This window comes from Protopterus annectens, chromosome 8.part1 (genome assembly GCF_019279795.1).
Source record: "Protopterus annectens isolate FY-2018-M chromosome 8.part1, PAN1.0, whole genome shotgun sequence".
NCBI lineage: Eukaryota > Metazoa > Chordata > Ceratodontiformes > Protopteridae > Protopterus > Protopterus annectens.
Genome location: NC_056742.1, coordinates 497,626,171 through 497,641,150, shown reverse-complemented (window position 1 = coordinate 497,641,150; position 14,980 = coordinate 497,626,171). Strand labels below are relative to the sequence as shown.

General features: G+C 38.4%; 1 protein-coding gene across 1 annotated transcript in view; it reads right to left on the bottom strand.

The window, feature by feature from the left end:
* Positions 1-14,980, bottom strand: part of LOC122810419 (B-cadherin-like) — a 766,834-nt gene that overhangs the window by 175,394 nt on the left and 576,460 nt on the right. The window contains exon 12 of the mRNA XM_044082031.1: positions 1,308-1,526. Coding sequence (XP_043937966.1) covers positions 1,308-1,526 — 219 coding nt within the window. The remainder of the gene's footprint in view (positions 1-1,307; positions 1,527-14,980) is intronic.

The following is a 14,980-nucleotide window of genomic DNA, read 5'->3' as shown; positions in this document are numbered from 1 at the left end:
GAGGCCATGCTGCTGGCACCAGTCATTACTTTGGGCAAGGCCCTCTTGGAGGATGTTCACATCACTAGGGGAATTGATGACAGCGGCCAGCTTGCAGACATCTGCAAACTTGATCAGTCACAGACCACTGGTTTTGGCTTGCACCTCAGAAAAGTATATTCCAAACAGTAGAGGTCCCAAGACCAATCCTTGGGGTACACCACTTGTTATGTGTCTACTACTAGATGTGGCTTCCCCTATTTTGACTGAGTATGTTCTATCAGTGAGCCATTTAGCTAACCATCTAGTAATATATGGGTTGATGCCTAGCTGGCAGAGTTTATCTATTATGCCCAAGTGAGGAATAGTGTCAAAGGCTTTGGCGAGGTTAAGGTAGGTGGTGTGCACTGTCTCCCCCTCGTCCATGGCTTTGGTGACTGTTTTGAAAGAGTCTACTAAGTGTAACAGGCATAACTTCCTTTTGACAAAACCAAACGGTGTGGGTCAAGTGTTTGGAAGCTGACAATGCCCTTGTTTATAAGGTCCATGATAATGCGTTCCATGGCCTTGCAGATCAGGCTAGTTAGGCTGATGGGCCTATAACTGCCTGAGTCAGTGGACGCTCCACCTTTGTGTAGAGGGATGACAATATTAATGTTGATCTGATACAGCAATGTAAACAAAACCAAAGGCCATTTTACAGACTTGTGCATGCATGCATACACTCAACCCTTACATGCGCATACACTCAACCCTCACATGCACATACTCTGTCTGTCTCTACAAAAGAACTTACAGTTGACTAAGGGATTCAATGCAATGATCCCCAAAACTTCTTGTAGTTTGTTTATGTGGCTGTCACTGAAAGACGGCTCACCATTTTGAAATATACTGGGGAACTTGTGGGAAGAAAACTAAAATTCTATGCCTTTGCAGTTACTGCATAGCTTGTCAACTTTGTAGTACAGCCATCTTGACTTAGTTTGACATTTACATCACTTCAGTTGAATCAACAGTATGTATATCAGCATTTTATAGTTTCCAATACTGATAGGTCAACTATAGTTGTACTATATTGTAATTAGTTAAGTCTGTATCGATTGTGTTGTGATATTCTAATTGTACTACTGTTTAAGAATTTGTTTCCTCCCTCTGTTATGTAGTTAATCTGTGATGTTCTATATATTCTATTTTGTGTTTCTTGTGGAGTTTTTCTCCCTCAGCCTCCACTGAAAATGGGCTCTGCTTGGTCCAGTGGAGTTTCCCAGTAAACAAATGCTAACAAATAATAAATAAACAGTTTCTGCTGATAAGCATTTCAGTTTTACCTTGCCTCTCTGCTGTCCAGTTTTTGTCAGAATTCATGACAAGTGTGGCTGTAAAAGGCGATGTGTGTGGAGGCAGGTCTCTGTCTGTGATAGCCAGTGAAGCTGAAATTGGATTTTCATTGCAGATTTCAAAGACACGATTTTCTAGGTCAGGTGCATTGTCATTTACATCTTGTAGCACCAGAACCAGGGTACCAGAACCAGTAGCAGACGGGTTACCTGGAAGGACAGAAAAAGAAAAGTATATTAATTATTAAGGTATGTAGACACTGATTTCACAACCATCAGTTGCTTAATTCATATCCACACTGCCTTCCATATAATTTTGCATTGATATAAAACATCTTGTTATCTGTAGATAGAGAAATGAAAACCATGGAAGAGAATAACTGCAAAGGTTTTCTGTTCCCAAAAAAAAATCTAATTTAAATATTATAAACCTAAGACTCATTGTATTTATTTTGTCATCTGCTCAAAAGTGAAAAATTACTATTTTACAATATCATTACTACACACCTGATGAAAAGGCCACAGTCCTTTGTATTCAAAGAAAATAGCCCATTCAGTGCTTTATACACAACTCCCACACATAGGAGTTCCTCTGATTTATGTAGTGCCACACCCTTAAAATGAAGTGTCGCATTTTTTGTATACATCATGTGACTTAGTCACATACGTGCTGCAATACATTTCCACTATATTATTATTTACTTATTAAAGGGTGTGCCTTCGTTGAAGGTTGAACGTCGAGCTGGCACCTCAGCATTTGTGAAAATCTACTGCCAATCATTATCAGATCGGAGTTCCGCTGTGGCGACCCCTAACTGGGAAAAGCCGAAAGACAACAACATTTTAGTTTATTTTACATTTGATTGCTGTGAAAGTCCGACTGGACACAGGTTCTTTTTCAGTGGAGGCCCGGGGAAAAAACTCCACATAATAAATACAAGTTACCAAACAACTGAGTACATTTTGTATCACAAAGAGTTACATACAGGTGAACATAATATAGTAGGATACATACAGGTGAACATAGTATAGTATAGTATAGTATACATACAGGTGAACATAGTACAGTAGGATACATACAGGTGAACATAGTACAGTAGGATACATACTGGTGAACATAAGAAGGCCCTGCCACTAGCAGGAACTGTATTGAAGGATTCAGGAGACTTTCTGGAAAAACTCTTTTTAGTTACCAAGGGTCTTAAAAAATATGAAGATTTGCTACTAGTGACAATGGACATCAAGAGTTTGTTTACGGTGATTCCGAATGACTATGGTCTACAGGCAATAAGATCTTTCTTAGCAAGGAACAGTATGGAAGCAGAACCAATATGTTCCTTGTTGGAACTCGTATTGGAAAATAACATCTTTATGTATGGGGACTCTTTCTATTTGCAGACATGAGGTGTGGCTATGGGCACCCCGTGCGCAAATAGTTACTCCAATTTGGTTCCGGCTGAGTGGGAACACAATGAACTGTTACCTAGTACCTGGAAACAATATCTAGTGTACTACGGTCATTTTGTGGATGATGTCTTTATCCTTTGGAGAGGCAGCTCTACACAATTGGACCTTTTTGTTAACTTCATCAACGACAAGCACAGATTTTCTAGAGTTTGTGGTCAAACATTCTTCGGAGACCATAGAATTTCTGGATGTAAAGATCCATCTACACCCTGATACAGTATCAGTACAGGAATTTATAAAAAAGAAACCTGGAGAAATCATTATCTGCATAGGGGGAGTATGCACCCGGGACATATCTTTGATAACATCTTTGAGAATCAGATCTTAAGAACTTCAAGATTATGTACTGAGAATGAAGACTTTGTAGCAGAACAGAGAAATATTGAGACACATTTAAGTAAAGGATCTTATAAAAGAAAGGATTTAAGACTGAAGCATGATCTACAGGAATTAAGGAGAGGAAAGGGACGTCCCTACTTCTCTGAACCTACATCGAGTCATCATGAGAGTCTGGATATTAAAACTCAATCACAGCAACTTAAATGTTTGTTAACATACACTGCTGACAATAAACAAGTATGTGAAGTTATTAGGAAGTTTTGGCCAGTATTGACAACTGATGACAAAATAAGAGACATCGTAGGTGAACAGCCCAGATTCCTATATAAGAAAAAGAAGAATTTGAAATGTTTCATTTGCAACAAAGATGGTTTTGAAAGAAATAGGCCCAATTCTAATAGAAAGGGCACTTTCAAATGCCTGAGATGCAAAGCTTGCAACTCCACTGACAGCTCCATTACTTTTGTACATCCATACTCCAGGCAACAGTACAATTTTAATGTTTATGCTGATTGTACTAGTTCCCACATTATATACTTAGCGACATGCTGCCAATATAGTGTTTTCTATGTTGGCAAAACAGATCAATGTCTAAAGGAACGTATCCTTAGACATTTAAGGGACATCAAACAGAAAGATCCCAATAATGCCTTAGCAGCCCATATAGTACAGTATCCTTCTCATCACTTTGTATTTAAGGCCATAGAGGCAGTCTGTCAGACCACAAAAGGAGGCGATGTTCATAATCGCACAGAGTTAAGGGAAACATGCTAGATAATTAATTTAAGAGCGAACAGATCACCAGGCTTGAATACCATTGTGCCATTAAAACCTGCGTTTAGGAATAGAAGGAATATGATCAGCAAGCTTACTTGAATGTTGCTTCATTCATATAATGTATTCACATACATAGCTACTAGTTTTCTCATATTCAATCTCATAGTAAAAGAAGTACTGCGCCTTTAATTATAATGAAGGAAATTTTACCTCTTTGCTAGCTGGCCTCCTTTTGGTTTGCAACAAGGGTGTGTCACAGATGAATGACTGTGATGCCTTATAAGTACAAAAGCTGAACAGTCCTTTTTATACTATCTGAGGAAGGCATATTTGCCGAAAGCGCTTATCGGAAGACTGAGGATTGCTTGTTTTATGTTATATTCTTTTTTATTAAAGTTTTGATTTTATTATTAAGTTTTACTGCCGTGGTGGACAACAGGAGTTTTTTAGTAGTGTTTGCCTTTTCTTTTCCTCACTGTTGTCCTTCACAGTGTAAGAAAGTTTCTTACGTAACATAGTATAGTAGGATACATACAGGTGAACATAGTACAGTAGGATACATACAGCTGAACATAGTATAGTAAGGTACATACAGGTGAACATAGTATAGTAGGATACATACTGCTGAACATAGTATAGTAGGATACATACAGGTGAACATAGTACAGTAGGATACATACAGTTGAACATAGTATAGTGAGATACATACAGGTGAACATAGTATAGTAGGATACATACAGGTGACCATAGTATAGCAGGATACATACAGGTGAACATAGTACAGTAGGATACATACAGGTGAACATAGTACAGTAGGATACATACAGGTGACCATAGTACAGCAGGATACATACAGGTGACCATAGTATAGCAGGATACATACAGGTGAACATAGTATAGTAGGATACATACAGGTGAACATAGTACAGTAGGATATGTGGGCACAGTCAGGTACACATTTGTTTTATATTATAAACATTCTCAAAGTACTATAGTAAATGAAATGGAATTATTATGTGGACAGTTTCTTCATAAAAATTTTCCTTGATTTCTTTATAAAGTACCAACCCACATAATTCTACTGAATTTCTAACTAACATCATATGAGGGCTTATATTTGGTGTGTCCATAGAGTTTAATAAATGGGCACAGTGCATACCATGTAGCATACCTATTAATGCCTAATAAAGGCAATAGATGCACATCCACACATATTCACTCAACCAACATCACCGGGGGTTCGATTAACTTTGAATTTCAGAAAATTAAGAGTTTATGAAGGATTTTATTTTAAGGATCATGCCTAAAAACAGGCATGAATATCATGTAAGTGCAAAACAACACTAGAGGTACCACATGCTGTGGTGTACAAGATAAGTATAAGAGTGTCAACACGACACGACACTAGAGGTACCACATGCTGTCGTGTACAAGATAAGTATACAAGTGTGAACATGACATGACACTGGAGGTACCACATACCATGGTGTACAAGGTAAGCAGAGTGTGAACATACCATGACACTGGAGGTACCACATACTGTGGTGTACAAGGTAAGTATACGAGTGTGAACATGACACGACACTAGAGGTACCACATGCTGTGGTGTACAAGATAAGTATACTAATGTGAACATGACATAACACTGGATGTACCACATGCCATGGTGTACAAGATAAGTATACGAGTGTGAACACAACATGGCACTGGAAGTACCACATGCTATGGTATACAAGGTAAGTATACTAGTGTGAACATAGCACAACATTGGAGGTACCACATGCTGTGGTGTACAAGGTAAGTATATGCGTGTGGACATGACATGACACTGGAGGTACCACATGCAGTGGTGTACAAGGTAAATATATGACTGTGAACATGGCATGACACTGGTGGTACCACATGCCACTGTGTGCAAGGTAAGTATACGAGTGTGAACATGACATGACACTGGAGGTATCACATGCTGTGGTGTACAAGGTAAGTATATGAGTGTGAACCTGACATGACATTGGAGGTACCACATGCTGTGGTGTAAAATGTAAGTATATGAGTGTGAACATGACATGACATTGGAGGTACCACATGATGTGATGTACAAGGTAACTATACAAGTGTGAATATGACACAACACTGGAGGCATCACATGATGTGGTGTACAAAGTAAGCATATGAGTTTGAGCATGACACAACACTGGAGGTACCACATGCTGTGGTGTAGAAGGTAAGTATATGAGTGTGAACATGATATGACACTGGAGGTAGCACATACCATGGTGTACAAGGTAAGCAGAGTGTGAACATAACACGACACTGGAGGTACCACATACTGTGATGTACAAGGTAAGTATGCAAGTGTGAACAGGACACGACATTGGAGGTACCACATGCTGTGGTATACAAGATAAGTATACTAATGTGAACACAACATGACACTGGAGGTACCACATGCCATGGTGTATAAGGTAAGTATACGAGTGTGAACATGACATAACACTGGATGTACCACATGCTGTGGTATACAAGGTAAGTATATAAGTCTGAACATGACATGACACTGGAGGTACCACATGCTGTAGTGTAAAATGTAAGTATATGAGTGTGAATATGACATGACACTGGAGGTACCACATGATGTGATGTACAAGGTAACTATACAAGTGTGAATATGACACACCACTGGATGCATCACATGATGTGGTGTACAAAGTAAGCATATGAGTTTGAGCATGACACAACACTGGAGGTACCACATGCTGTGGTGTAGAAGGTAAGTATATGAGTGTGAACATGATATGACACTGGAGGTAGCGCATACCATGGTGTACAAGGTAAGCAGAGTGTGAACATAACACGACACTGGAGGTACCACATACTGTGATGTACAAGGTAAGTATGCAAGTGTGAACACGACACGACATTGGAGGTACCACATGCTGTGGTATACAAGATAAGTATACTAATGTGAACACAACATGACACTGGAGGTACCACATGCCATGGTGTATAAGGTAAGTATACGAGTGTGAACATGACATAACACTGGATGTACCACATGCTGTGGTATACAAGGTAAGTATATAAGTCTGAACATGACATGACACTGGAGATACCACATGCTGTGGTGTACACGATAAGTATACAAGTGTGACCACAGCACAACACTGGAGGTACCGCATGCTATGGTGTACAAGGTAAGTATACTAGTGTAAACATGACACGACACTGGAGGTACCACATGCTGTGTTGTACAAGACAAGTATATGAGTGTAAACATGACATGACACTGGAGGTACCGCATAATATGGTGTACAAGGTAATTATGCACGTGTGAACATGATATGACACTGGAGGTACCACATACTGTGATGTACAAGGTAAGTATGCGAGTGTGAAGACAACATGGCACTGGAAGTACCACAAGCTGTGGTATACAAGGTAAGTATACTAGTGTGAACATAACATGACATTGGAGGTACCACATGCTGTGGTGTACAAGGTAGGTATATGCGTGTGAACATGACATGACACTGGAGGTACCACATGCTGTGGTGTAAAAGGTAAATGTACGATTTTCAACATGACACAACACTGGAGGTACCACATGCTGTGGTGTACAAGGTAAGCATTTGAGTGTGAACATGACATGACACTGGAGGTACCACATACCATAGTGTTCAAGGTAAGCATAGTGTGAACATAACATGGCACTGGAGGTACCACATACTATGGTGTACAAGGTAAGTATGTAAGTGTGAACACGACACAACACTGTAGGTACCACATGCTGTGGTATACAAGATAAGTATACTTTGAACATGACATGACACTGGCGGTACTACATGCCGTGGTGTACAAAGTAAGTATACGAGTGTGAACATGACATAACACTGGATTTGCCACATGCTGCGGTGTACAAGATAAGTATATGAGTCTGAACATGACATGACACTGGAGGTACCACATGCTGTGGTGTACAAGGTAAGTATACAAGTGTGAACACAGCACAACACTGGAGGTACCACATGCTGTGGTGTACAAGGTAACTATACAAGTGTGAACATGACACAACACTGGAGGTGCAACATGCTATGGTGTACAAGGTAAGTATACTAGTGTAAACATGACATGACAATGGAGGCACAACATGCTGTGGTGTACAAGGTAAGTATATGAGTGTGAACATGACATGACACTGGAGGTGCCACATACCATGGTGTACAAGGTAAGCAGAGTGTGAACATAACACGACACTGGAGGTACCACATATTGTGGTGTACAAGGTAAGTATGCAAGTATGAACATGACATGACACTGGAGGTACCACATTCCATGGTGTACATGGTAAGTATACGAGTATGAACATGACATAACACTGGATGTACCACATGCTGTGGTGTACAAGGTAAGTATGAGTCTGAACATGACATGACACTGGAGGTACCACATGCTGTGTTGTACAAGGCAAGTATATGAGTGTAAACATGACATGACACTGGAGGTACCACATACCGTGGTGTACAAGGTAAGCATGCAAGTGTGAACATGATATGAAACTGGAGGTACCACATACTGTGATGTACAAGGTAAGTATGCAAGTGTGAACACAACATGGCACTGGAAGTACCACATGCTGTGGTATACAAGGTAAGTATGCTATTGTGAACATAACACAATATTGGAGGTACCACATGCTGTGGTGTACAAGGTAAGTATATATGTGTGAACATGACATGACACTGGAGGTACCACATGCAGTGGTGTATAAGGTAAATATACGAATGTGAACATGACACTGGAGGTACCACATGCCATGTTGTGCAAGGTAAGTATACGAGTGTGAACCTGACATGACACTGGAGGTATCACATGCTGTGGTGTACAAGGTAAGTATATGAGTGTGAACCTGACACGACACTGGAAGTACCACATGCTGTGGTGTAAAATGTAAGTATATGAGTGTGAACATGACACGACACTGGAGGCACCACATGCCATGATGTACAAGGTAAGTATCTGGGTATGAACATGACATGACACTAGAGGGTCCACATGCAGTGGAGTACAAGGTAAGTATATGAGTGTGAACATGACACAACACTGGAGGTACCACATGCTGTGGTGTACAAGGTAAGTGTAACAGTGTGGCTGTATACTTTAAGTTCTGTAAATACATCTCAAGCTTTACAGTTCTAGCAAACTACTCTGCTATGCTTTCAGTGACTTCGTCTCCTGATTCTTTTCTGATTTCACCCTCTTCTAGTAATTTTCACTTCTTTTTTGAAGTACACCCACTTCCACTGAATCTAGGGAGTCATTTACCAGTGTTAACTTTGAAAAATGTATATGTATATCTGTATATGTACATGTATATGCATAGGTGTATATGTATATGTATATGTGTAGACGTGGATCTACTGCACAAGCTTAACATTTCAAAACTTTGAACTGCAAATGGAGACCATAAGATTGAAGTTTTGAAACGTTTGAAATTGTAATAAAAAATAAAAACAAAATTTCTGTTTTACATTTTTGCAGGGGGGCAAGCCCCTGCACCCCTCTACACCCCCTGCTAAATAAATATACCAATTCCAAGATTCCTCTACAGTGAGGCAAATGGTACATTTCCCTTTCCTCACTGTACAGTGATCTCCATTCAAAACGTTTAAAGTTTCAAAGGTTCAAGCTTATGGTTTTGAAACTTTGAGCTTGTGAAGGGAACCCATAGATGTATATGCATATGTATATTTATATATATGTAGATATGTATTGTGTATGTGTGTATGTACATGTATATGTTTATGTATATATGTATATGTGTTTATGTATATACACACACACACACACACATATATATATATATATATATATATATATATATATATATATATATATATATATGTATATAGTTTTCTTTAACTTTCTTTGCTGTAGTGCACATGCACACATTTCATCCTCTGTATGACAGAGCTTACTACCTTTAGCTCATGTTATGAAAACTTTTATGTTCTTAGTACTAAATGATTCATCTAATGTGCTACCAAGAATTGTAGCATACATCGCTAAATATCTTACTGTGACAGGCATCCCAGCTAAGGATGTGAGAGATGACAGCACTTACATAAACTGTTGCAGTTTATACTGTCCAAATAGTAACTAATACTTGTACGGTTTTATCTTGCTTTTACTATGTTCTTCTTTACATTTTTCAGATATGCAGATTTTGTCAACTTATTCCACAGACAGAGAAGACGCTGTGTAGAATTATTCATTTACGTTTTGTTTACTGGGTTGTCTCTACTAGAGGAGAGCCCAATTTCAGAGAGGACCAGGGAGGAGGAAGTCATGTCCCTAGTTGCAATGCAATATAAATGAATAACAAATTGCATATACTTTCAAACATACACAAATTCAAACATAGACACACAAAAACAGATGTGCACACACACACACACACACACACACACACACACACACACACACACACACACACACACACACACACACACACACACATTCCTGCAGTTTGAAATGCATCCATATATATGTAATCACTGAAACACAATGTAAATGTCCTGAACACCGCCCCCCCCCCCCCACACTATACCTGAGTTTAGCCCTTACCTTGCCTTCATACCCATTGGCAACTGTGGTACAATGTCCATACTTATCAGAGATCATGTCATCTCAAGACAAATTCCTACACTGAAGCTACTGAGCTACAAATCACACTACACAAATTCACCTATTACAGGGCACCTCCCATAACCCTGGAGATTCATTTAAGGTTCTAAACGTCAGTGAACTTTCTGGGAAACTCTAACTACCCATCAGTTTCCCATTTTTTGTGAATGTCACTGGTTGCTAGTGGATGCTGAAACCATATTTTCACACACAGTTATGATTTTATGTGAAACTATGAGGTTTAAAAAATGTGCTCTCCAACTGATGGTCTAATCCTTCCAGTTGTATGGATGTGGTGTGTACTCCAATGTAGGATCACTAATTCAATGGAAAGTATACTGGCTTAGTGGAAAGATCTCTGTCTCATAGTTTCAGGGGCCACAGTTAAATACTGCATTCTTGTCACTGTATGTATGGTTGACTGACTACACTAAACTGTCTATATTGTAACATATTGTAGATGTTCTTCCTTTACAATGTGTCAAAATGTTTTAAAACAGAAGTGATGTAATGTAAATAATGATGTCAACAGAAAATTGTTGTGAATAGTGTAAATAGTATAGTTTCTTATGAAAGGCAACTGCATTTTTATTTTAGCTAGAGAGGCTTCCCAAAGGATGTGTTGTTAATGAACAGTTATAACTGTGCATAAAAGGAGGGCTATGTCCCTTTTAGTCAGAGACGTTGGCTTCTGAATGCAAGTACAGTTTGTGCTTCAAACAGCATTTCACGGGAATTGCTGCAGCAAAAGAGGCAGAATAGGCAGAGGATATGTGAACATTTTCAATTAGAAATTAAGTAGAAGGAAGCTGGGTGAAAGCATCTTTGTATTAAAACTGATGTGAGAGACTGTTTTTGTAGGACTGACAGAAATGTTCTTTATATAGCTTTTGTTGTTCCATCTGTACTATAAGGAGGTGTCTGCACCAGTGTTTTCTTCTGTTTAATAACCCTTCATTATTTTATCAGCTGGTAGCCTCTACTTTCCTTATTTTATACCACATTGGTGGAGAATGCAGATTATTTGTCACATTGTTTCCACACTGAAAAGGATTATGAGTTATATCTTTTGCTGAGTGAAATATTACTAGCTAAGCAAAATTTTCTTCCAGTTATATTGACAACAGTCTTCTGGAGTGGGTTGGAAGATTATTTGTGGGGTACGTCTGTATTTGACCCTGTGCCAAGATGATGTCCATACACCAACTTCAGACTCTTGTTGGTACAACAAAGCAGAGGGTGGTGATTGCTAAGTCCATGGCAAAGCTAAATATAGTTCCACCTTTTAAGCAGATAACCAAGAAAGAAGACCTTGTGAGATACCTCATGGCTTTTAAACAGTATGCCCACCAGGTGGGATGAAATTGGAGTGAATGGGCTAGAATCCACTCAGCCTAGTTGAAAGATCAGCCCTTAATGAAGTCCAAGCACATGGGAGGGACTATCAGGACTATAATAAAGTTAAAAAAACACTGTTAGCTGGAACTGGTGTAAGTTCTGAGACTCAAACTCAAAGGTTTCACAGCTGGACATTTCTCCTAACAAAACAGTACATTTTAATTTGTGATTTAAAGTGGGTAGTTAAATTATGGTAAGATCCTTATGTTTAACATATTAAAAGTAAAATGACAAAAATGTTTGCCAGTGATGAGCTTAAAAAGGGCTGCATCTGCCATTTTAATAAAGTAGGTATTTTAAAATTAACCTAAGGGAGCTCAAAATTGTGCTGTATTTGTGGAGAGATTATTTTACAGTGAAACTATGTTTAAAACGAAATGGTCTAAATGTATCGCAAAATCTATGCCAAATTCTGGTAACAAACAGAAAGTATCAGTTGTAGACATAGTCTTTTTTAAATATGGAAAAAGGGGAGCCCATAACTAGATTTTGTACTAGTAATAATAGCACTGTTCTACCTGTAAAAACTGTGGCCTGTGAAAAGAACACTACCAATCATGTTGATCTTAGGGAATGTGATAAGATTTCTGACACAATGGTTGAGTTAGCTTTATGTATTGTGTTATTGGATAACTAATTATGTATAATGTTTTAGTTGTAGGGAGCTGCAAGTACCGCCTAGAATCAGAGAGTGTGGTTATACTTATAAAGGTACAGTATGTATGGAAAAAGTATACCCTTACAAAAAGCAGTAGCATTAGTCTATGTTCATGTAGATATGAAACAGTGCTTGAAGTATAGTTCATCATGTTCCTGTACTCTCCAGTTTAACACGTAATATCATAATAGGAACAGACTCTCCTAAATGTAACAGTTTATGGAGGCAAGAGGAAGATGACAATCCTTTTTACAGACCATTTTATCAGTGTGTGGAAGAGTGTCAGCAAGTGAATATACCATCAAATGCACCTCTGCTTAATATGGAAAACTGTTCATTCATTTGTATGAATCCAACAAAGATCATTATATAATCTTCAAAAGCCATAAAGGTACAAACATTTGGCTGAAGGTACAGAGAGAGGAAGAACTTAGGCCATTTAAAGAAATATGTCTGCATGTACCAATGGCAGAGCAGCCTACAAGTGATACATAGTAAAAGAGTGCAACCTGAAAGTGTTACAGAGCATGGAAAAAACTAGCAAAACTGAAGAGAAGGAATCAGCCACTGAAAGGGTGTACTGTACATACATAATGCCTTTCTAACCTGCAAATTTATCAAAACAGTCATCTCCATTTTAAGTGTCTAAGTTGATCTTAAAACGTAAACTAGTGCTTGTTTTAGTACAATTCACTAGTTTATTCCAGACATCAGCTAATCACTCTGAAAACCAGTATGTACATCAATCATTCTTATATAATCTCCTACACAGGTTGCCCGATGATTCTCAACTACTCCTTAATAACCCTAGCCATTCAAAAAGGTAGCTGTCTGTAAATGCCCTATATACAAGAGTAAGGTCTCCTCTTAAATATCTAAATAAGAAACTGTATACATTCAGATATTTAAATCTTTATAACAACTTAAAATTTCATAGTCAAGGATACCCATGGTATATTCCCTCTGGGGTGTATATCACATAATCAAAATCCCAAAACATCAAACACTATAAGCTCAAACTTCGAATGTTGAAATGTGATATAATCTAAAGCTCAGAACAGCAAATTTTTTCCCAGGGGGAAAAAATTCGCTAATCCGAGAAACACACATACAACACAAGCACACCAAAAAAGTAATCCACACATATACACTTAAAATCCTACTTCTAACCCTACACTAAACCGTACATACACTACTATCTATCCACTTACCTTAACCCAAACCCTAACCCTAAGGTCCGTAACTATAGTACACTCACCTTACCCGCTCCCTAACCCTAAGGTCCCTAACTATCGCACATTCACCTTATCTGCTCCCTAACCCTAAGGTCCCAAACTATTGCACACTCACCTTACTCGCTCCCTGACCCTAAGGTCCCTATCATATACTCACCTTACCCGCTCCCTAACCCTAAGGTCCCTAGCTATAGCACACTCACCTTACTCGCTCCCTAACCCTAAGGTCCCTAACTATCACATTCCCATACTCACCTTTACCCGGTCTGTTTGCACACTTACCTTAACTCGTTCCGTAACCTTCACACCACAGTGGAGAAAATAGTGAAGCAGCAGAAACAGCCCACCAAATTCTTTTACTGGGAAAGAATTTGATGTTCTGCAGCTTCGCTATTTTCAGCGTTCACTGTTTGGGTTCGATATTATAACATTAGACATTTTACTACTTCAATGTTATAATATAAACCCTTTCCTCTGTATTCTTTTCAATCTATTCATGTTAATGCTCTTATAATGTTTCCATATTATCATTCTATTCTCTAGTTTGGGTCTAATGCAACTAAAAAGCAATTATTTAATCACTTCTGATTTCCTAGACTTTATAAATATTTTTATACAGTTTGTAGCTTCATAGCTATCATTCATCAATTGGTTGACATGATCAGAAAAACGCAAAGCTGTTTATGGAGATAAGAAACTGTATTCCATTATTTAATACATGTAAGTCCTTCAATACTTACATAGTTTCAGTTACTGGGCTGTCTTAAATATTCACCCTCTGGTCTATGTCTCATAACTCTCATATGCTTATTTTTTTATGTATTTATCAATATATTATTCTCCTGTGCCCAAATTATCAATTTAATCAAATTATTCTGCAGACATACCCTGTCTAAAACAGATGTAATCAGTTTACCCATTTTCAAGTCATCTGCATATTGACTATAAAACAGCTCAGAGGAGAAAGGTAGACCTGAAAGATAAAACCTAAACAAGTATGGGTCTCGGACAAAGCCCTAAACCCTGACTATAACCTAGAGTTTCACCCGTCCAAGTGGTATTTGTAAACCATGTAGATATCCATTTTATCAAGATTACATAAATAT